This window comes from Chrysochloris asiatica, unplaced genomic scaffold (genome assembly GCF_000296735.1).
Source record: "Chrysochloris asiatica unplaced genomic scaffold, ChrAsi1.0 scaffold00304, whole genome shotgun sequence".
NCBI classification, from domain to species: Eukaryota; Metazoa; Chordata; class Mammalia; order Afrosoricida; family Chrysochloridae; genus Chrysochloris; species Chrysochloris asiatica.
Window position 1 is genome coordinate 1,501,099 of NW_006408822.1, and position 23,985 is coordinate 1,525,083.

General features: G+C 39.5%; 1 protein-coding gene across 1 annotated transcript; it reads left to right on the forward strand.

Annotated features, from left to right (window-relative positions):
* On the forward strand, positions 1 to 23,321 carry LOC102819715 (zinc finger protein 343-like). The gene is made up of 6 exons (XM_006874859.1): positions 1 to 115; positions 294 to 352; positions 4,183 to 4,309; positions 21,262 to 21,915; positions 21,982 to 22,737; positions 23,203 to 23,321. The coding sequence occupies exons 1-6, from the start codon at positions 1 to 3 to the stop codon at positions 23,319 to 23,321; spliced, it is 1,830 nt and encodes a 609-aa protein (XP_006874921.1).
* Positions 23,322 to 23,985: the final 664 nt, after the last annotated feature.

A 23,985-nucleotide genomic window follows, 5' to 3' on the forward strand; every position in this document is an offset into this window, starting at 1 on the left:
ATGCTGCCTGATCCTTCTGCCTGTGGAGAGCAGGACTGGGAAAAGATTTTGGCTTCAAAGAACAGGGAAGATATGGAGATCATGAAGAAATGGACTCAAAACCATAAGGCAAAAGGTAAGAGTTGATGAGGGTCTAGAGAGGTGAAGAGGAGACCAAGACTCCAGGTTCAAGTTAGAATGTGTTAGTGACCAAGGCTGAGTAAATTGGCTACTTTCATCCCATGGCTTAGAAGAGTTACTCTGGGAGCATTATGGGAGGTCTGGTCTCTAACAGCTTCTCTGTTTTCCCTTAGATTTGTTTTCTAAGTATGCCGACTGGCCGCAAGAGGAGAAAAGGAAGTCTACAATACTGGTAAGTTAGAATTAGTTCAAAAATGGCATGGAGGCAGTATCTGACCTCCTGTGACTTCATAAGGGGGAAAGAGGACAATCACCAGCCCAAAGCAGATTCCTATGAGGCAGAGGTCAGGCGTGCCTCCACTCTCTGACCTTCCTTACCAATTCTGGCACCAACTATTCTGCCACAGCGCCTTCTACTTCTCTGCTGGGTTCTAGAATCCCTTGTAGTGGCCACAGGATACTCAGATAATACTCATGATTCTGAGGCTAATTAGGGAAGTTAACAACACACAATTCAGGATCAGAATACAGTCCCTTTGGGTCAGGAGTGCCTCTTCTCTGCCATGTTCACAGACACACCTCTCTCTGGTACTCGGCCTCTCAGCCATGTGGCCTGTTGGCCTCTGCCTTGTTTGGACAAATGTTACAAAGCTCCTTTAGCAGTGTTGATGAATGCCCAAAGGGCACCCCATTCTGCAAGCCAACCTCCTGCCTAAAGGCACTCAGCTCTGTCTCTTGCTCTTGGTATTGTTGCCTCTGCTACTACTTCCTTACACAAGAAAATTGGGGTCCAAAGATCCATGCTTGTGGCTTTTCTTGCATGATTGTCATGAGATCCTCTGTTCGTACTTCTGAGATGGCTCACTTTATACCCAGTAAGATGACAAAACTGACCAATCGCTGCGTTAGAGTCCCACACAACCTATTTGCATGCTTCCACCCAATCATTTGGTGGGAGTGTAAAACTATGTTACACTTGTGCAGTGCCTTTGAGTAGATTTCTGACTCATAGCGACCCTGTATAGGGTTTCCAAGGAGTGGCTGATGAGCTTGAACTGCCAACCTTGCACTTCAAACCGACCTTATAGTCCAGCTCATTAACCCGCAGCACCACACCAGGACTCCAAAAACTATGGCTAAAAGAGCCATTATTAAGTAATTCAACTCTCCCACACTTACTTTTCTGAAAAGCTGACACATTTTCCTCAATAGGCATACTGTAAGAGAGGACTTCAGAAGGTTCATCGAAGAATATAATTAAAAGATAATGGGATTTTTCTATGAACTTTTGAAGTCCCTGTGTATGTTTTCTGACCTTGGAGAGGGGTGAAGTTGATCAGCAGTTAGGGATTTCACACTTTCATGTCAGGTACCAAGTTAGGTATTTTAGAATTGTTTCTTCATTTTTGCATTTTAGTTTTCTTGTTGGAAAATATGTCTAAGATTAATATTAAGAATCTAGGACATTTTGAAATATTGATATTATTAAAAATATTAAATATACTATTAAATTTCACTTTACGTCTATATACTTAGTATCTTCTGATGACGCCATTTTGTATACTGGCCATCTTTTTATTTTTAAATTATTTCACTTTTCAAATATACAGACATAGAGAACATAGTAAAAATAAATTCTCAGGCATATTATGTAACGTCAACAATCTTCTCTAATAGCCAGTCTTATTTATAGGAATAAGATATTGTGTTCATAAATCTTAAGATCTCAAATATAAAGTACCAGAGTATCCACTTTTCCACTTCTCTGTTCAGTTCTGACACCAGCTACCTAACACAGCTCTCATTCTCTGACCCTGGCCACATACAGCTAGGCCAGATCTCACAAATTACAAAGATACTATTCTTTAGACTGCCAAAAAGGCAGATCCTAGCTACAAATTTATTATCCACACAATACCTTTGCATCTGACCTGTTGTTGTTAAGTGCCATTGAGTTGGTTCTGACCCATAGTGACCCTGTATAGGGTTTCCAAGGAGTGACTGGTGAGCTTGAACCACCGTAGTTCAGTGCATTTACCTACTATGCCAAGGCAGGACTCCTACATCTGACTTGCTGGCTGAAAATTCAAGGGTTTTCTGTCTCCCTTCAGGATGCCAGTTGTAAGTTTGGGAGTCCCTGTTGGACATCCTTACTTCTGATTTCTTATTTCTTACTAATCTTTTGGCTTTGATAATTTACAGGAATGACTTACAGAACTCACAAAAAGTGCTATGTTTGTGATGACAGCTTTATTATAACAATGAAAGAATGTGAATAAAGAGATGGGGCAAGGTCTGGGAGAGATCGTAGTGTGGAGCTTCCATGTCCCAAAAGGGGATTCACTTTCCTCCAGGAAGCACATGGCTCTTCTGTGTTCAGAGCTTTGGTTGGCTTTCTTATGTCTTGATTGATTGGATCCGCCCCTTCCTTCCCTGAGCTTATGTGAACTTTGAAAGAAGTCATGTGATACATTACTGATCTTGATGTGCTTCTATGTGTACTGTAATCTGTGAACTAAAGAACTAGCAGAAAAATTTGCACTTCCTGCAATTACTCACAGTTAATGTACCTGTGAACATTGGAAGTATTTTGTTGGAGAACTGGAATTATTTGATATGGTAACTGAAATTGGTGTATATCGAAACTGAGTAAAGTGAAGACTTCCTGTTTGTTAAGTGGGTGAATTACAAGTAAATGAATTTTGAATTATACCTCAAAGGAGTGTTTGTAGGAGCTCTGATTATTCAGTGATGAAGCACTGGGCTGCTAAAGGAAATGTCAGGGGGCACCAGCTGCTTTAGGAGAGAAAGATGTAAAGGTTTGGAAACCCTCAGGGCATTTCTACTCTGGTCTAGTGTCACTCTGAGTTGGAATGAATTTAAAGGCAACAGGTTAAAGCATTTCTGTTTTTAAACATTAGGTTATTTGTCAAGTGTCCTTCTTCTGGAAGATGACTGCCATTTTCTTGCCAATTGTTTTGCTTAGGTAAGGTGCTTTTTTATGCAGGGGCTTCAAAAATTTAATGGAAAAATGGAATGAAAAGTTAATGCATTTTTTGAAGCTCCTATATTATGGGAAAATCTCTGGATTGAGTGATAAAAGCCACTCAAAGCTGAAAGACCAAAATATATGCTCCTGAAAGCTTCAGGGCAAATAAGTGAATTGGGGTACACTTAGTAAAGAGGTAGCTCTCAGAAAGTGGGAGTGCAGAACATGCTCAGGTTTTTGCTACCTAGAGGAGATAAGGGATTGTTTTTATAGATAGAACAAAGGTGGCAGCATGCCAGTTACATAACAACAGGTTACATAATAAGGGAGTCCACGTGCTTACTTGTGTGTGTTATTTAAAAAACATTTTTTTTTAAGTGCCAATAAAGTACTAGACTGGTCCCTGGACTCATATTCTCATATGAAAGTCTCACAGGGGACCAGGATGTTTATCAGTTTTAGCATTTTTCCTGTATACCCCTCATGCACGATGATTATTAAAAAAAGATTTCATTGGGAAAAGTTATTAAAGTAGGGAAACCAAGAGTGATGTTACAGGTCCCATTTAGTCACCTGAGCTCTTCAGAAATGCTCATTCCAGACCCCATCTGTTTACTCCCATTTTTCTCTGTAGTTGAACTTGCCTTCCATCTTCTCCTCTAAATCTTCACCATCCCTGTGTCTATCACAAGCCCCACCTCCATGATGCCTTCTGTTTCTTTCTAGCCCCCCTATACTCTCCCATCTCTGAAATCCTCCTTTATGAGTTCTCACAGTCACTCTCTGGAACACTGCTTTATGCTTTCAAATTCAGTCACAAATGGTTTCTGCAGTGAAGTCCTGCATGCGTAGGGGTCAGGCTGTGTTCTGTGCTTCACCTGGGCTCCCCACAGATGTGATCACAAAGCCAGGGGTCCACTCACGGCCAGAAGGACTTGATCTAGAGAGCTGTGTTCTCTGCAGAGAATTAGAGAAGCTTCTTCAGATCCACGCCCTTTCACACCCGTGAAACTCCTCTCATTGTGAAAATGGATGGAGATTTCCAATGCATATCAATTCACTGCTTATTCTAGGAGCCGGTTACATTTGAGGACGTGACTGTGGTCTTCACGGAGGCAGAATGGAAGAGACTGAGTTCTGAGCAGAAGAGCCTCTACAGAGAAGTGATGCTGGAGATTTACAGGAATCTGTTCTCACTGGGTGAGAATGTGCTTTCTTTTCCTTCATTAATTCAGTAGATAATTGTCTACTACCTACTGTGTGCCAGAGGAGCCCTGGTGGTCCATTGGTAGAGCACTTGTCTGCTAATTGAAAGTTCAGCAATTTGAATTTAAAAGCTGTTTTGTGGGAGAAAGATGTGACACTCTGCTTTCATAAAGTTTTATAACCTTGAAAACCCAGTGGAGCAATTCTACTCTGTGCTCTGCGTCATTGTGAGTAAGAATCAACTTGATGTCAGTGGGGTTTGTTTTTTTCTGAAAAAATTTTTAAGCTGCATTTTTTTTTTTTTTCACCCTTTAGCATCTTGAAAATTGAGATGTGGGCTAATGTACCAGAATGAAAAGCCATTTGAACTGTAAGTTCAGCGGTTCAAGCTCACCTGCTGCTCCTCGGAAACCCTACACAGGGACGCTATGGGTCAGAGCCAACTTGATGGGACTTGACAACAACAGCAACTTAGTATTGTGCTATAGCATGTTGTTAAGTGCCATCAGTGGGTTCAGACTCATGCAACCCAGTATAGTTTCCGAGGCTGTAAATCATTACAGAAGCAGAAAGTCTCATCTTTGTCCCTAAGGGTGGCTGGTGTGCTCGAACCACTAACTAACTGTGTGATCACCACACTCCCTATGGCAAACAAGACAGCAATATTTTAAATTTTGGTGTACATAAAATAATGGTGTGCCTTAAAATAAGTAACAACTTAGATTAGTGAAATGTAATAGATACGTAAAGTAGAATTCTTACTATGGTGGTGGTGGTGGTTATGTGCCGTGGAGTCGGTTCCAAGAGGTTACAGTAAAACATGCTTAAATGCCTCTATTTTAAGAGACCTGAGTTTGTTTGTAATTCTACTAAATCATATCTGTAATCTTTGGTAAACCAGTTCCTTTCTCTGTTTCTCAGTTTCATTGTCTCTAAAATGAAAGATCCATATGTCAGTGGGTTTTAATCTTTTTTTTTTATTTTTAAACTGTATGAAAGGTTCCTTGATTGTCTGAACAGTTTGTTCTTAAATACTAACATAAAGGTTGGTGGTCCAAACCCACCCAATGACACTGCCAAAGAAAGTCTCAGTGATCTGTTTTGGTAAAGATTATAGCCAATAAAACCATGTGGACCAAATTAAAAAAAATAAAATGAGATATAAATTACTATAGAACGGTTCTACTTTGTACTAGTTGGGGATGGCTCTGAGCTGGAATTAAGCTGATGGTAATGGGTATGCTTTCTGTTTTGTTTTGGTTTTGCTTTTGCTATGTGTTCTAGACACTCAGAACACATTGGTAAATGTAACAGAACTCACTGTCCACATTAGGCTTACCTTCTGAGTGTAAGGCCATGGATATCACGCAGTAAATTTTATATACAGAGACTTCAGTACATATGTCAAAGGTGACATGCCTTTAAGTGAAAAGCTAGCATAAAATAGAGCAGGAAAGGGGGTATTGGATGCAACTGTGGCTGGCTAGGTTTTGAAACTGGGTGTTTAAAATAATTGAGGAGGTAACATTGGACCACGGATGTAGGGTTCTAGTTAGAACTCTGGGTAGCTAGGGTAAGGGCATTTCAGATGCAGGGAATTACCCTTGGTCCCAAGGCCTTAAGGAAGGGATGTGTCTGTCAAGTGTGAGGAAATGTGAGGTGGCCAATGTTACGTTGGGCACAGTTTGTAAAGGGGAGAAGAGTGAGAGATGCCTTCTGCAACAAAATGAAAATTAAATGCCACTTTAAAAAATGGGTTTTAGATTTCACAAACCTTAATTTTCTTTTTTTTTATTCATTGGAAATATTTACAATGATTTTTAAATTGGATGGATACATATGAAAGGATTCAAAAAGTTTGTGGAAAAATTCTATTAACTTTTAATCTCATTTTTCCACAAACTTGTGAAGCCTCTTTTTTGTCACCAATTAGTCCGTTATTTAGATCAGATGTTGGTCAGCTTTCTGTGTAAAGGGCCAGATGGTAAGTATTTAGGTTTTGCAGCTATATGGACTCTGTCATAACTCTCAGTTCTGTTGTTCTAATGCAAAAGCCGTTACCAACAATAAGTACACAAATGGCCATGGCTGTGTTCCAATAAAATTTTATTTAGAGACATTATTGTTGTGACTTTTCCCCTAACCATATAAAAAATAATCTTAGGTTTCATGCTATGTAAAACTGGGCAAAGGACTGGATTTGGTCTCTGGGTCATCGTTTTTCGTTTTGTGTTCTAGGTCAGCATTACTCAGTAAAATCATATTGTGAGCCACATAGGTCATACATGGTGTGGCACTGTAGGTTAAGCACTCAACCATAAGGTCATTTTGAATCTCAAGGACACTGGTTCAAACTCACCAGTCACTCATTGAAAACCCTATACAGGGTTGCTATGAGTCGGAACTGACTCAACAGCACTTAACAATAACAAATAGCTATGTTGAAAAAAAAAGTAAAGCTAAACAAGTGAGATTAATTTTAATAATTTTAATAATGCATTTTATTTACCCCATTATATCACATTATTATTATTCGATGTGTGGTGGTGGTAGTGATTGTGTGCCACTGAGTTAGTTTTGACTCATTGTGACCCTATATAGGGTTTCCAAGGTTGTAAGTCTTTACAGGAGTAGAAAGCCTCATCTTTCTCCCGAGGTCAGCTGGTAGATTTGAACAGCTGACCATCCCAACTATGCTACCAGTGCTCCTTATTTCAGTGTGTAGTCAATGTAAAGCATATTCCTTAGGTATTTTACTGTTTTTTCTTTGTATGAAGTTTTTAAAACCTAGTGTTTTGAACACTTAGAACAATTATATCTTAGTTCAGACTAGCCATGTTGCAAGTCCTTGGTAAACGTATATGGTGAGTGGTTACCATATTGAATATTACGTTTCTAGATACTCCTATATTTCTAGAGAAGCCATGTAGAGCAAAAGCACACTTTTGGACACACATATCAGTTCCAGGTAGGAGTTTCCTTTGAATAACATAACTATTTCCGTGATGCAGATATATTTTGTTCCATTTTGTTTTCTTTGACATATTATTACCAGGTTTGAACTAGCCCTATCATGAACTGGTTCCATCACCTTTAATGCAGGTGGTTCATTATTACTATTGAGAGGCCTGTTTATTTGATTTTGCAAAATTAGTTATCAGACTCGCAGACACGGGCAGACTCAAGGCATGGCTGGCTTACAGTTTAATTCCCCTGTCTTGAAAAAGTTCCTCCTCCAGTTCCCCTTTTACTGGGTACTATGGAGTTTACAAGGAGCTCTGGTAGCGTAGTGGTTACGAATCGGGCTGCGAACCTTAAGGTCAGCGGTTCGAAACTACCAGGTGCTCCGCAGGAGAAAGATGAGGCTTTCTACTCCCGTAAAGATTTACACCCTCGGAAACCCTATACAGGGTCGCTATGGGTCGGAACCGACTCGATGGCACATAACAACAACAACAATGGAGTTTACAATCTACCCCAAACATCATCTACTAGTCCTTGCTGGTAGCATTCTCCTTTAAAGTTAATTTCCCTCCTCCCCATGAACTTCCCTATTTCCTTGATGGGTGTATTCTTATATTAAAATTTCTAGCTGGTCAAACTAGTCACTTCCTCTCCCCTGAGCTCCTTTTGTTATGCTAGCCTGCTACCCCCAAGATCCCCCTTAGTCCTGAGGATGGATTACCCCAAGAGCTATTTCTCACTTCCCTGACTAGATACATTAGGTCCTAAACCATCCCAGTCAGAGGCCATCCAACTTGAACACCTCTGTTTCTGGGAAATCCTCAACAACAATATCACTTGTCTCATTCTTCCATTAATTCTCCCTATGTTGTCTGTCATGGGTGTGACTTCCACTCATTGGTGAAATGTGGGGCTCCTACAAAATACATCCCCCAGTAAAGTGGAAAGTATTAAAAATAAACTATGTAGAATAAGTATAATTGTCCTGCAAAGTGACAACAACTTTTTAATATTTGGAAGCAAAGGTCAGTTGGAACCACAAAGCCAGCAGTTCAAACCCACCAGCCACTCCTCAGAAACCCTATACAGGGTCTCTATGAGTATGGACTGACTCAGTGGCACTTAACAACAACAATCAAATGCCTGTTCCATCCCCACTCTGTCTTGGTTTTCTCTGATCTCAACAGTCCTGAAGAAAATATTCAGATCGTCCCTGGATATGTTCTCAGGTTTTGTCTGGGAAGATGTATGATGCAGTAGCAAGAAGTTAGATCATGAATGAGCTAGACTTGGAGTCAATGTCTAAATCATGACTTTGACTATAAATCCTGAGCATATGATAAGTAGTCAGCAAATATACCTTCCACATTGGCCTCATCATTGCTCTCTGTTGCTTCAAGCAGTTACTGAATCTCTCAGAGATTCAACATCTACCCCAGGAAAGGTGGAATGGAAATGACTTACTCATAGTGGTTCCCATGATCTGCCAAGTTTGTGAAATGCAGTCAGAAGGTGATTGCACAGATCAAGTGAGACTATGTCAGAGATCTGACATGGCCCTGGGATGCTCAGTGCCTGTGCTCAACAGCTCTCAGATGCACCACTCACTCTTTTTAAAATTTTTTTGTTGTGAACTGAGTGATCTTTTACAATGGGAGAACATCGGCTTTAAACCATCGTTTCATGGCAATTATTACAATCTCCTCCTTGTATCATCATTCAACAGTATTTGCTCCCATTCCCTCTGTTTTTATTTTTGGGAGGTGGGGGGGTGGGGTGGGTAGGGAGATGTACACAAAAACAATCAGGACTATATAATAATTTAAACAACAAAAGGGCACATTCTGCAAGCCAATGCAGATGGTTCTTGACTTATGTTCATATTCAAGAATGAAAGTATTCAAACTGTGCTTATGGCTGTCTCTCTCTCTCTATAGTACATTTCATTATCAGTGATATGTACTATGAGGAGTTCTGGTAGTGTAGTAGTTATGAATTGGGCTGCTAACCTCAAGGTTACCAGTTCTAAACTACCAGCCATTCTGCAGGAGAAAGACGAGGCTTTCTGCTCCCATAAAGATTTACAGTTTGCAGGGTATACCCTTTGGTTGGTTGATGATGCATGAAGGGGATTGTAACCATGGCAATGAAATGATGTATGATAGAATGAATGTAAAACTAGTGTTCTCTCATGTAAACTATCACATAATTCACAATAAAACATTTTTTAAAAAACCTAGAAATCAACAATAGGAAGATCAAGGAAATAAGCTGAATACATGGAAACTGAATCACACTCTGCTGAAAAGTGACTGGGTAGTAGAAGAAATTAAACATGAGCTCACAAAGTTCCTAGAAACAAATGAGAATGAAAACACAACATACTAAAATCTCTGGGACACGGCAAAAGCAGTGCTGAGAGGACAATTTATTGCAATAAATGTACACGTCCAAGAGTGTTTACATGATGAGTGTATAACCAATATTCTCCTTTATAAACTATCACTCAATTCACAATAAAAACTTATAATAATAATATAACAGTTATTATTAAAACTAAAAAAAAAAAATACCCCTAAACAAACAGTATTCGACTTAACATCAGAACTAACTTATGATGGATGTATTGAAACAGAACTTTATAAGTCAAGGACTATCTGTATAGAATTATCCATTTTAATCTAGTCTTGTGAGTTTTTATGTTGCCATAACTAATCAGTCTAATTAGATTTAATTTTTCTTTTTCTCTACTCAGAGTATTATCTTTCTCTGTGTTAATACATTTAACTAGTTCAGAGGAAAATACTGACATTACCAGATTTAAATTCACTTTGGTGTTGAAAGCCTAGATTCTTGGATCCATTGCATTTCTTTAAATGTTTTCTTTTCTTTTGCTTGCCACCACAGTTTTCTTCTGAGTTCTGTAATCTCTTATTTCTCTCTTTTGGTTTTTCTCGTATTTCTTTCTCTTCTTTCAGAGTATGATAGTCCATAGGATTTAGTGTTATATACCACATTTAATGCAAATAACATGTGCATTATATGAGTTTTGCAGACGCCCTTTTTTATGCACCACGTGTGTGCGCATTATGTGGGCACAAATTCCTTACTCTTTCTGTGTCTATATTCACATCCTTCAACAACTTGTGAACTTTAATGATTTTGATGGTCACATGTTATGTGAATTCATTTTCTCTCACTGTCTCACCTGTATTTCTAATTGCTTACAAAATATCAAAATGTGATTCTCAAACTTAACAGAATTTGAGGTCATACTATTTTTCCTTCTAACTCACTCTCTTTTTCTGTATTTCTTCATAGATTCATGTTATAGCCTTTCTTCAAGTGCATTGTGAGAAATACATGGGCCCTAAGTTTACCTGAAATAACCTTTAAAGACTTCATAGAAGAGGTATTTAAGTCATTTTAGGCTTAATAATTTAATGGCGTATACAAAAAAAAGTGACCATTTCTCACATTGTCACATTGTCTTGTAGCTGCAGTTCAGATGCAACTCAGCTGATTGGTATTGGGATTCAGGCAAAAGGAGCCGCCTCTGCCTGGGTAAGGGGATTCTAAAAACAGAGGAGAAAACAGAGCCATGATGGAACCACACTATATCTCTTAAAACTTATTTGAAAACGGCACTAAATTCTACTAACTTTCACTGATCAAAGCAAATCACACAGCAATGTCTAATGTCATTGTGGTGGGTAAGAGTTCCTCTGTAGGAGTGGGCTCAATGGAATGGGACAGCAAACATGTTTACCACAGTACAGTTTACCACAAGATGGAAAGTTTGAGCTGAATCTTTAAAAAAAGGGATGGGATTCAGTACCTGGGTGATACAGACTGTTTAATATGCTCTCTGCTGTTAACCTTAAGGTTGGAGGTTTGAGTCCATCCAGAAGTGCTTTGGGAACAATGCCTGGTGATATATTTCTGAAAAATATGCTTTTGAAAACTCTATGGAGCACAGTTCTACTCTGACACACATGGGATTGCCATGAGTTAGATGGCAATTGGTGTGGGGTTTTTGGTTTAATGGAGATCAAGGTAGACCTAGGAACCCTGGTGGCACGATGGTTACCACTTGACTGTTAACTGAAGGGTCAATGGTTCAAACCCACTGTATATCCCATATGATCAAGAGCTGCTGAGACTGAAGGAGAAAGTCCAAGTTACATTGATGGCATCAGCAAAGAACAAAGCTCTGGAAATTGTTGGAATACAAATGGAAATTTGTCAACAAACTGATGCAGCACTGGAAGCACTCACTAATCTTTGCCAAAAAATTTGGAAGACAGCCACCTGGCCAACTGATTGGAAGAGATCCATATTTGTGCCCATTCCAAAGAGAGGTGACCCAATGGAATGCAGAAATCATGGGACAATATCATTAATATCACACACAAATAAAATTTTGGTAAAGATATTTCAAACATGGCTGCAACAGTACATTGTTAGGGAACTTCCAGAGGTTCAAGCTGGATTCAGAAGAGGACATGGAATGAGAGATATCATTGCTAACATCAGATGGATCTTGGCTAAAAACAGAGAATACCAGAAAGATGTTTATCTATGCTTTATTGACTAAGCAAAGGCTTTTGATTGTGTGGTTGACAAGCTGTGGACAACATTGTGGAGAAGGAGTATTTCAGAACACTTAATTGTGCTCACAAGGAACCTTGTACATAGATCAAGAGGCAATTGTTCAAACAGAACAAGGGAACACTGAATGAAATTTTGAAACTAGGAAAGGTGTGCACCTGGGTTATAATCTTTCACCATACTTATTCAATCTGTAAGCTAGGCATATAACTAGAGAAGCTGGGTTATATGAAGAAAAATGTGGCATCAGGTTGGAGGAAGACTTATTAACAACCCGTGCTATGCAGTTGATACAACCTTGCTTGCTGAAAGTGAAGAGGACTTAAAATACTTACTGATGAAGATCAAAAACCACAGTCTTCAGTATGGGTTACATTTCAATGTAAAGAAAACAAAAATCCTCACCATTGGATCAATAAATAACACCATGGTAAGTGGAAAACAGATTGAAGTTGTCAAAGACTTCATTTTGCTCAGATCAACCATCAACACTCATGGGAACAGTAGTCAAGAAATCCAACGACATACTGCATTATGCAAATCTGCTGCACAAGACCTCTTTAAAGTGTTGAAAAGCAAAGATGTCAGTTTGAGGACTAAGGTGCACCTGACCCAAGTCATGGTATTTTCAGTAGCCTCATATGCATGTGACAGTTGGACAATGAATAAAAAAGACTTTAGAAGAATTAATGCATTTGAGTTATGGTGTTGGAGGAAAATATTAAATCTTAAAATATTACCATGGACTGCCAAAAGAACAAACAAATCTGTGTTGAAAGAAGTACAGCCAGAATGCTCCTTAGAAGCCAGGATGGCCAGACTTTATCTCTTATACTTCAGACATGGTTATCAGGAGGGACCAGTATGGAGAAGGACATCATGCTTGGTAAAGTGGAGAGTTAGCGAAAAAGAGGAAGACCTCCAAAGAGATGGATTGACACAGTGGCAGTAGCAATGGGCTCCAGTGTAGCAACAATTGTGAGGTTCTGCACCAATCTCACAACCTCACTAAGTTAGTACTGACTCAATGGCACCTAACAACAATGACAATATGTGTTGTTGTTGAAATAGAAAAATGTGGCAGCCTGCTTCTAGAAAGAAACCTTGTAGGGAAAGTTCTATTCCATCTTATTAGGTCTCTATGAGTTGGAATTGACCTGATGGCAATAAGTTTTAAGGTCGACTGACCAGTTGTAAGTGTATTACCCACGTCATCCTTTTCTTTCTCTGTCTTGTGCTAAAGCATCACAATGAATCCGTAATATGCTGTTTACTCCTTAAATATACAGGTGACCCTTGAACAGTACAGGTTTGAACTGTACAGGTCCACTTATGTGTAGGTCTTTCCCAACAAATGTATTGGACCCTTGTATAATATGGGTTGTTGTTGTTGTTGTTGTTATGTGCCGTGGAGTCGGAACCGACTCATAGCGACCCTGTACAGGGTTTCCGAGGGTGTACTTAGTCTAAAACAACTGGTGGAAGAAGGATTATCTAGAAACATTTTTAGGGAAATGGAAAAAATGTCATACAGAACTTATGGTATTTCTCTGTAAAGTTACACCGCGTGTTCCTACCTCTTCTGTCTCAACACCTTCCATCTCCTCTGCCTCTTCTGTCTCTGCTACCCCTGAGACTGGAAGACAAATCTCTCCTTTTCCGCCTCTTCCTCAGCCTTCTCCACTTGAACACGATTCATCATGTAAACAGATGATGTAAACTGATGGTATCAATAAATACAGTAATTTAAATGTATTTTCTCTTTCTTATGCTTTTCTTAATAACATTTTCTTTTCTGTAGTTTGCTTTGGTATAGTAAGACACTACTTAATACATATAATATATAAAATATTTATTAATTAACGGTTTCTGTTATTGGTAAGGCTTTTGGTCAGCAGTAGGCTATTAGTAGTTAAGTTTTGGGGGAGTCAAAAGTTGTATGCAGCTTTTCACTGTGCAGGGGGTCAATGCCCCAACATCCCTCATTAAGTACCAACTATATTACTTACATTTCTTTACAAATTAAAGATGAATGCTTACATAACTACGACTTCCAATGAAGGTAATGATGATGATTTAATAGTGTTTAATGCCAAATCTATGTTAAAATTTCTCTTGTCTTAAAAATATTTTTGTAGATTAGAATCAAGTTATCAGTTATTCCTGAATTTAGTTATAAATTGAACACAATTATAATTCAGAAAAAAAAATAGTAACTAGCTCTTTTATAAAGTCCATTTGGAAAAGAATATTCAGGAAAAAGTCAAAATGCAGTACTAGTGTGCTATGAAGCTTTTGGAATTCAAAGAGTGTGGTAGTGGTGTGAATACCCTGATACACCATTGGAGTGGAAACTAGCTAGAGTCAAGCACCTTTGGCTGAGGCTTATGATGGAGTGGCCTGCTGTTTAGGTATCTATTGGCAGCATTGAAGAAACTGTAACATTGCTTGAGCAGAGCAGAAGTCAAAGGGCCATATGACTGAGAGGCAGAGAACCAGAAAGAGGTCTGCTTGTGGGTATGGTTGAGGGGAGGCACTCCTTACTGGAAGAACTATATCCTGAGAATTATTTATCCTGAATTGTAACCTGTTAATTTCCCTAGTAAGCCTCTGTGAGTACTATGTGGCCTTGTAATGGATGATCAAACCCAGCAGAGAGACAGAGTCCTGTGGGAGGGCTGATTGGTGTCAGAACTGATAAAGAAGGCTGGAGGATGGAAGCATGTCTGACTTCTGCCTCATAGGAATCCCGCCTTGGGCTGATGTTGAGTTTGATTTTTATCCTGTCTTGTGAAGTCAGAGGAGGTCAGATACCGCCTCCATGCCCTTTTTATAATGTGTCTACTGTTATACCAGTACCAGGCTGTTTTGATAACTGTAGTTGTACAATAAATACGTTTAAAAACTGGGAAGTTTGAGAAAAGGAAATCAACAAGTCAACACAAGTACATATGTAATTTTAGCATATGATCAGGGTAGTGTCTCTTACTTGGAACATGTTGTTAGGAGGGACATCATGCTTGGTTAAGTGGATGATCAGTGAAAAAGAAGATACCCAATGAGATGTATTGGTACTGTGGCAGCAACGATGGGCTCAAACTTAACAACAATTAATGAGGATGGCTCAGGACTCAGCAGTATTTCGTTCTGTTGTGCATCAGGTCACAATGAGTTGGAACCGACTTGATGGCACCTAACAAGAGCAACAAAGGCAGTATCTCACACCAACTGAGTAAATGAGGCCATTTTAATAAATGATGTTGAGCAACTATTTATCCATTTAGAAAAATATAATGCTGAACCTCATACCATATACCAGAAAAATTCTAAATGATCATATCTCTAAAAAAAAAAAAAAAAAAAAAAAAAATTAAACCACAGGTTTACTGGATACATTTCTCTGTAACCTGGACATAGAAAAAGACTTTCTAAATTTAGCTCCAAATTCAGATGCATTACAAAAAAAGATTGACGAATTGAATGCTAGAAGCAAAGTTAAAAGACAAAAGAAATAGTTGCCACATATACCTGATATAAAGAGTTATTTTTCCTGATGTAGAAAGAAAATTTTAATTCAAGGAAGTGTGAGGGAAGCCAAATACCAAATAGAAAAAAAATAGGAAAAATGCATGGACAGGTCAAAAAGTAAGATGTAACTTATTAAAAAAAAAAAAAAAAGACCAGATTTGCTGGTCAGAAAGAGACTGGAGGAACCTGAGACTATGGCTCTTTACCACCCTTCAGGTCTGGAAAGGAACTCACCCTTGTGACCCAATTTTCAGCCAATCCATAGATAGGTATTTAGTGGGGACAACAACACTAATAAGGTATGCTCCCCATGGAATTGTCAATTATTCATAATCAAAAGGATAACATTTTCCTAAGGACAAAGTCAACTTCCAGAAGTTCAAGCGAATTCAGAAGAGGATGTGGAGCAAGGAATATCATTGCTGACATCAGATGGATCTTGGCTGAAAGCAGAGAATACCAGAAAGATGTTTACTTGTGCTTTATTGACTACACAACGGCTTTCAGTTGTGTGGATCATGAAAGCTATGGATAGCATTGCAGAGAATGAGTATTCCTGCAAGAACACTTAATTATGCTCTTGAGGAACCTGTACATAGACCAAGAGGCAATTGTTAGAACAGAATAAGGGAACACTGAATAGTTTAACATTAGCAAAGGTGTGCACCAGGGTTATATTCTTTCACCATACTTATTCAATCTGTATGCTTGGCAAATAATAGGAGAAACTGGATTATATGAAGAAAAATGTGGCATCAGGATAGGAGGAAGACTCATTAACAACCTGCCATATGCAAATTATACAACTTTGCTTGCTGAAAGTGAAGAGGACTTAAAATACTTAATGATGAAGATCAAAGACCAGTCTTTGGTATGGGTTGTACCCCAGTGTAAAGAAAACAAAAATCCTTACGACAGGTCCAATAAATAACTTCAAGATATATAGAGAAAAGATTGAAGTTGTCAAAGACTTCATTTTGTTCAGATCAACCATTAACACTCTTGGAAGCAACAGTTAAGAAATCAAGTGACGTATTACATTATGCAAATCTGTTGCACAAGACCTCTTTAAAGTGTTGAAGAGCAAAGATGTCAGTTTGAAGACAAAGGTGCACCTGACCCAAGCCATGGTATTTTCAATAACCTCATATGCATGGGAAAGTTGGACAGTTATTAAGGAAGACTGTAGAAGAATTGATGCATTTGAGCTATGGTGTTGGAGGAGAATATTAAAAGTACTTTGGGTTGTTGAAAGAAGTACAGTCAGAATGCTCCCTGGAAGCCAAGATGGCCAGACTTTGTCGCTCATACTTCAGACATGTTATCAGGAAAGACCAGTCTCTGGAGAAGGACGTCATGTTTGATATATTGGAGGGTTGGAGAAAAAGAGAAAGATTCCCAGTGAGATGGACTGGCACAGTTGCTGCAATGATGGGCACAAATGTAACAACAGTTGTGAGGTTGACACGGTACTGGGTGGTATTTCATTCTGTTGTGCATAGGGTTTCTGTGAGTCAGCACTGACTCAATGGCACCTAACAACAACAACAAGGGCAGGGTTAAGAAGGAATGAGAAGATGGATGGAATGTAAATAGAACAACAGGAAGAAGTGGTGGGATAACTGTTGTTGTATGGAAGGGATTGCAATCATTGAGATCTTTGAGATGTGTATGATTTCTTGAACTGTAAATCTTTACTCAGTTCACAATAAAAAGTTACAAAAAAAGTAAGATATAGCACTGGCTCTTAAGTGTATGAAAAGATGTTTAACTTTTAATGTGATGAATGCACATTAAAGTTCACTTAGATATATACCATTCTCACCTCTTATGTTAGCAGTATTTATAAAGGTTTTGAAAACACTTTGGCCAGGTTGCAGGAAATGCTGTTGTTGCATGCCATCGAGTTGGATCAACTCATAACGACCTGTATAGGGTTTCCAAGGAGTGGCTGGTGAGCTTGACCCGCTGACCTTGCAGTTCAAACTAACCTCACAGTCCAGCGCATTAACACACAGCACCATACCAGGACTGCATTGTTATATATAACAGATGGCAACGCAAAATGTTGTGACCATTATGGAGAAAAGCTTGACAATTAGATACATACACGTGCTTGGACTTGGCAATCCTATTACTTAGAGGAATTTACCTTAAAGATCAACCTTCAACAATATGAAATACATTTTTACAAGATTATTCATTGCATCAATATTTGTTCCTAAGAAATTGACAGTAATCTAATGCTCATATACTCGGGAACTTCAACAAGTCTGTGGAAAAGGGAGTTGAAAGATAATGGAGTTTTCCAGGAACTTTTTGGAGCACCCTCATGTAGTCAATTGGTTGAGGACATTATGTTACATGTTCCCAGTAGATTTCTACAAAGCTATAAAAATCAATAGGGACGAGACCTCTGAACTGATGTGGCATGATTTCTAGCTTGTGAAAAAAAACACAAATCCATAGAATATTAAAAAGAGAGAGAAGAAAATTACAAATCTAACTTCTAGAGTTAATAGAGGAAGTTTGCAGAGTTTCAGGGTATTACTCAACAAACCAAAAATCAGGTGGGTATTTTATACACCTGCAATGATAAGTCTGAATGAGAAATTAGGGAAACAATTCAATTTATAATAGCATCTAAGAGAATAAGACACCTAGAAATAAATTTAACCAGGGATGTGAAGGACTTTTATGATAAAAATTATTGCAAGACTTATTATTGATAAGCTGTCAATACTACCTAAAGCAACCTATAATTCAATAATTCTAATCTAATAGCCTTCCTTACAGAAATGGATTAACCAATCCTCAACTTTATATAGAATGGCAACAGGCCCCTGACTAGCTAAAGCAGTATTGAAAAAGAGCAAAAGGAGGACTCAAACGCCCCAATTTTTAAACATACTATACAAGGAGCTCTGGTAGCATAGTGGTTACGAATCAGGCTGCTAACCTTAGGGACAGCAGTTTAAAACAACCCATTGTTCTGCGGGAGAAAGATGAGGCTTTCTGCTCCTGTAAAGATTTACAGCCTCAGAAACCCTGTACAGGGTCGCTATGAGTCGGAACCGACTCCACAGCACATAACTACCACCACCATACAGCAACAGTTATCAAAACAACCTGGCACTGGTAAAAAACAATAGATGCATTATAAAAAGAGCATAGAGGCAGCATCTGACCTTCTCTGACTTCACAAGGGGTAACAAAAATCAAATTCAACATCAACCCAAGACGGGATTCCTATGAGGTAGAAGTCAGACATGCTTCCAACCTCCAGCCTCCAACTTTCTTTACCAGAAGATATTCAGATGGCCACCAAACACATGAAAATATGCTCAATATCATTAGCTTTTAGAGATACACAAGTCAAAACCACAGTGAGATACCACTCCAATTAGGATGGCTGAGATAAAAAAGCAAACAAAACAAATGTGCATAAAGATATAGGGAAACTGCAACCCTTATCTATTTACTGGTTAAAATGCAAAATGGTACAGCCATTCTGCAAAGTAGTATGTTGGCTTCTCAAAAAATAGAACTACCATATGACCTAGCAGTTGCATTTTTTGGTAGTATTGGTATGTAAAATGTTGCAAGAAATGTAAATGCCCATCAATTGATAAACAGATAAATAGGATGTAGTATATACATATAATGAAGAGCTCTGGTAGCTTAGTGGTTACAAACTGGGTTGCGAACCGCAAGGTCAACAGTTTGAAACTACCAGCTGTTCCGTGGGAGAAAGATGAGGCGTTCTGCTCCCATAAAGATTTACAGCCTCGGAAGCCCTGTACAAGGTTGCTATGAGTTGGAACCGACTCCATGGCACACAGCCACCATCATATGAAATACATTTTTACAAGATTATTCATTGCATCAGTATTTGTTCCTAAAAAATTGACAATAATCTAATGCACATACACTAGGGGACTTCAAAAAGTTTGTGGAAAAGGGAGTTGAAAGATAATGGAGCTTTATACATATAATGAAATACATATAATGAAATACTACTCAGTCAGTAAGAGAAATGAAATCTTCATGTTGTTATTATTAAGTGCTGTTGAGTTGGTTATGACTCATAGTCACCCTGTATGTACAGGGTTTCTAAGGCTATAAATTTTTGTGGGAGCAGAAAGCCTCATCTTTCTCCTGCAGAGTGGCTAGTGGGCTTGGAACTGCCAACCTTGTAATTTCAGTCCAGTGCTTATCCTATAGAGCCATAGGGATAGAGGTTGAAGACATTATACTGAGTGAAATAAGTCCGTCTTAAATGAAAAATATTGTATGAGTACACTTACATAGAAAAGTAAGGAAAGAAATTTATAGAGGCCAAAGTTTATTAGTTATTGCCAAGGACGGGGGGGAGGGGGAGAAGTGAATGTATAATGAAATCAACTACAAAGCAAAAAGAGGGACTAGTATAGATACAGAACATCCAAATAGCAAGAAAGATTAAGTAGATTTCAAGATAAAACAGACTGTTTTAAGCCAGGAAAAAATGTATAAATTACAAGGCAACCACAATGAAAAATAACACACTCGCACATCAAAATTTTTAAAAAGGGGGAAATCAGAAAGTTTTAGTAAATATTGGAGTCCTGGTGTGATGCTGGACTGCAAGGTCAGTTTGAACCCTATACAGGGTCACTATGAGTCAGAACCGACTCCATGGCACACAACCACCACCAGCATCATGACACTTAGCAACGACCCAACAGAAATGAAAATGAAAGAAAATCCTCAAACAAAAGGTACTCAGCCTAGAAAATTATATGGAACAAAGAATCCAGCAGCACTGCACCACACACACACACACACCACAAAGAAAAACAACAGCAATCAATTCATACCTCCTGATAATTATACTGTATGTAAAGGGACTGAATGTACCAGTCAAGAGACATAATGAACAGAATGGATAAAAAGCAGGATCCTTCAATATGCTGTCTATAAGAGACATCTCAAAAAGATGGAGTCAGCCTAAATGCCCATCTACAGAAGAATGGTTAAACAAACTTTGGTACATACACACAATGGAATACTACAAAATGTTGAAGAATAGTGATGAATCTGTGAAACACCTCACAACATGGTTGAACCTGGTGGGCATTATGCTGAGTGAAATTAGTCAATGACAAAAGGACAAACATTGTTTGAGGCCAATTTTGTAAAAAGTTAAAAAAATGTTTTCTTGATAAAAGAAACAATCTATGATGGTTACAGGGGGTGGGAGAGGAAAAATTATTCATGGGCTAGAGTATAGACATGTTAACAGTAGGGCAGGCATTGTACAAGAGGGAGGCTAGTAGAGGAAAGATGAAGGTAGCGGAAGACACAGGAAGGAATGCAGTAGTTAGAGTGAATAGAGAAAAATACTGACAACTATTGGTATGTGGAAGGGATTTGAATCATGTAATGAAGCAGAGTATATGATTTGTTGAATGTAAAACTGATAATCTGCTCTGTAAACCTTCACTCAATTCACAATAAAAAGTTGAAAGGGAAAAAATAAACCACACACACAGAGAACCCTGGAAAGAAAATAAGAAAACCAAAATTATTAGTAGAAAACAATTTGTGTTGTATATATTATCAAGTACAAGTGTGGCCATAAGATAGTTGTTAGTTGTCAAGTCAATTCTGAATCATTGTGATCCCATAGGGGTTTCAGAACTGTGATCTTTAGAAAGCAGATCATAAAGGCTATGTTCTGATCTATCAACCTTTTGGCTAGTTGTTGAACATTTAATTGGGCCACCCAGGCACTATTGCAAGCCAGAACAACTCAGGCAACCCCACTATGGCTACTCTAACAGAAAACTTTCTCTTTTCAGCAGAATCGAAGCCAGAAATCTACCCCAGTTCCTCCTGCCTTCTGGCGTTCCCCTGTCAGCAATTCCTCAGCCAGCACATGCTTCAAATCTTCCCAGGCTTCTGTGCAGACAACCACTTCCAGCCAGGGGATTCCAGCCCAGGGCATCAGAAGCAGCCGGAGCAGCAGGATTGGGAGCCAAGCTGCTGGAGTGAAAACACAGAAGGTCAAGAGACAGAAGATGTCTCCAAACCCTCGTGTGGGAGCACAGGGGGCAGAGAGCCCTGGGGGACACTCTCCAGCCCTGCCCAAAGTCAGTCAGCAAGCCCTAGAGGAGGCAGCACAGTGGGAGGACTAGAGCCCAGCTCAGCCCCAAGGGGGAACTCTGAGGAATTACCAACCTCAGGATTTGGAGCAGTCAGCTATGGAGAGGATAGATCAGACTGTGGGCTGAAACCAAACTTCTTCACAAACCAGAGGTCCCTCTTCCGGGAGAAGCCCTATGTTTGTAGTGAGTGTAGGCGAGGCTTTAGCCACAAGTCAGATTTCATCAGACACCAGAGGACACGCTCAGGTGAGAAGCCTCATGTTTGCAGTGTGTGTGGCCAAGGTTTTATCCAGGAATCAAATCTCCTTATGCACCAGGGGACACACTCAAAGGAGAGGCCCTATGGGTGCCTGGAGTGTAGGCGAGACTTTAATGAAAAATTAAATCTCATCAGGCGCTGGAAGACACACTTAGGTAAGACACCTTCCTTGTACCTGGAGTGTGGACATGGCTTTAGCCAGGAATCAAGCCTCCTTATGCATCAGAGGATACACTCAGGGGAGAAACCATATTTGTGCAAGGAGTGTGGGCGGGGCTTTAACCGGAAATCACGTCTCCTTATACACGAAAGGACACACTCTGGGGTGAAGCCATATATATGTGAAGAGTGTGGGCGAAGCTTTAGTCACAAGTCAACTCTCAAGAGACACCAGAGCACACACTCAGACGAGAATCCTTACATGTGTTTGGAGTGTGGCCGATGCTTTACCCAGAAATCTGCCCTCCTTATGCACCAAAGAACACACACCGGGGAGAGGCCTTATGTTTGCAGTGAGTGTGGCCGAGGCTTTACCCAGAAGTCCGGTCTTCTTTATCACCAGAAGACACATTCTAGGGTGAAGCCACATGTGTGCAAAGAGTGTGGACGAGGCTTTAGCCAGAAATCAACTCTTGTCAGACACCAGCAGACACACTCAGGTGAGAAACTTTACATGTGTCTAGAGTGTAGACGAGGTTTTACTGAAGAATCAAGTCTCCTTAAACACCAGAGGACACACTCAGGGGAAAAGCCATATGTGTGCAAGGAGTGTGGACGAGGCTTTAATTGGAAATCACATCTCCTTATACATCAGAGGACACACTCAGGAGAGAAGCCATATGTGTGTGAAGAGTGTGGGCGAGGCTTCAGCCACAAGTCAACTCTTATTAGACACCAGAACACACATTCAGGTGAGAAACCTTATGTATGCCTGGAGTGTGGCTGAGGCTTTCGCCAGGAACCAAGCCTCCTTATACACCAGAAGACACACTTAGGTGAGAAACCTTATGGGTTCAAGGAATGTTCGAGAGGCTTTAACCAGAAATCACTTCAGGGAAGATGCTACCTGTGTGCAAGTAGTATGGACAAGGCTTTAACTACAGGTCAGATTTCATCAGACACCAGAGGACATACTCAGATGAGAAACCTTATGTGTGTGTAGAATGTACACGAGGTTTTAGACAGAGGTCAGACATCAGAAGACACACAGAGATAAGAAGTCTTATGTTTACAGTGAGTGTGGCTGAGGCTTTAACTGTAAGTCACGCCTTCTGATGCACCAGAGAACACAGGGTAGAGGCCATATGTGTGCAAGGACTGTAGACCTGGCTTTAACCAGAAATCAAATCTCATCAGACACCTGAAAATACACTCAGATGAGAAGTCTTATGTTTGCAGTGAGTGTGGACAAGGCTTTAACCACAAGTCATCTCTTACTACACACCAGAACACACACGCAATTGAGAAACCTTTTGTGTGTCTGGAATGTGGCTGAGACTTTAGTCAAAAGTCAGGCCTCCTCTTCCACTTGGGGACATACTCAGGGGAGAAGCCACACATGTGCAAGGAGTGTGGGTGAGGCTTTAGCTGTAAGCAAAGCCTCATTAGACATCAACACACTCATTCAGGAGAAGCCCTATGTTTGTAGTGAGTATGGGCAAGATTTAGTCTGAAGTCAGACTTATCAGAATCAGAAGATGTGCTCAGATGAGAACTATTCTTTTTGAAGTGAGTAGCCAAGACTTTAACTGTAAGTTACTCTTCACAATCAGAGAACACACGGTAGAAGCTCTGTGTGTGCAAGGAAGATCTGCAAGAATTTTAGGGAAAGACACACTTTGTTAAACACCAGAGAACAGCGATTTTGGAGGGAGGAGTATTTTGTGGGCTGGAGAAGGTAAGGTGCTTTAAAAGTAATACCTCCTCTTGCACCAGAGAACAGGCTTGGGAGAAGAGCTGTGTGGACAGGTCAGTGGATGAACACTATGCCAGTGTCCCCTCCTCAACTGACTGCAGAAGACAAAGTTTGCTACCCCAAATCACTACTTCAACTACGTCTGAGAGCATTTCAGGAGTTTTCTGACTACTTATACTCTGTATGAGGGTGAAGGTGTCAGTAGTAACTAACTAGATGAGTTTTTCCACATTTTGTAACCAAA

Coding starts and splice junctions, on each gene's coding strand:
- LOC102819715 (XM_006874859.1), top strand. CDS start 1: ATGCTGCCTGATCCTTCTGCCTGTGGAGAGCAGGACTGGGAAAAGATT. Junction 4,310..21,261: donor CAGGAATCTGTTCTCACTGG/GTGAGAATGTGC, acceptor TTCTCTTTTCAG/CAGAATCGAAGCCAGAAATC. Junction 21,916..21,981: donor AAAGGAGAGGCCCTATGGGT/GCCTGGAGTGTA, acceptor AGACACACTTAG/GTAAGACACCTTCCTTGTAC.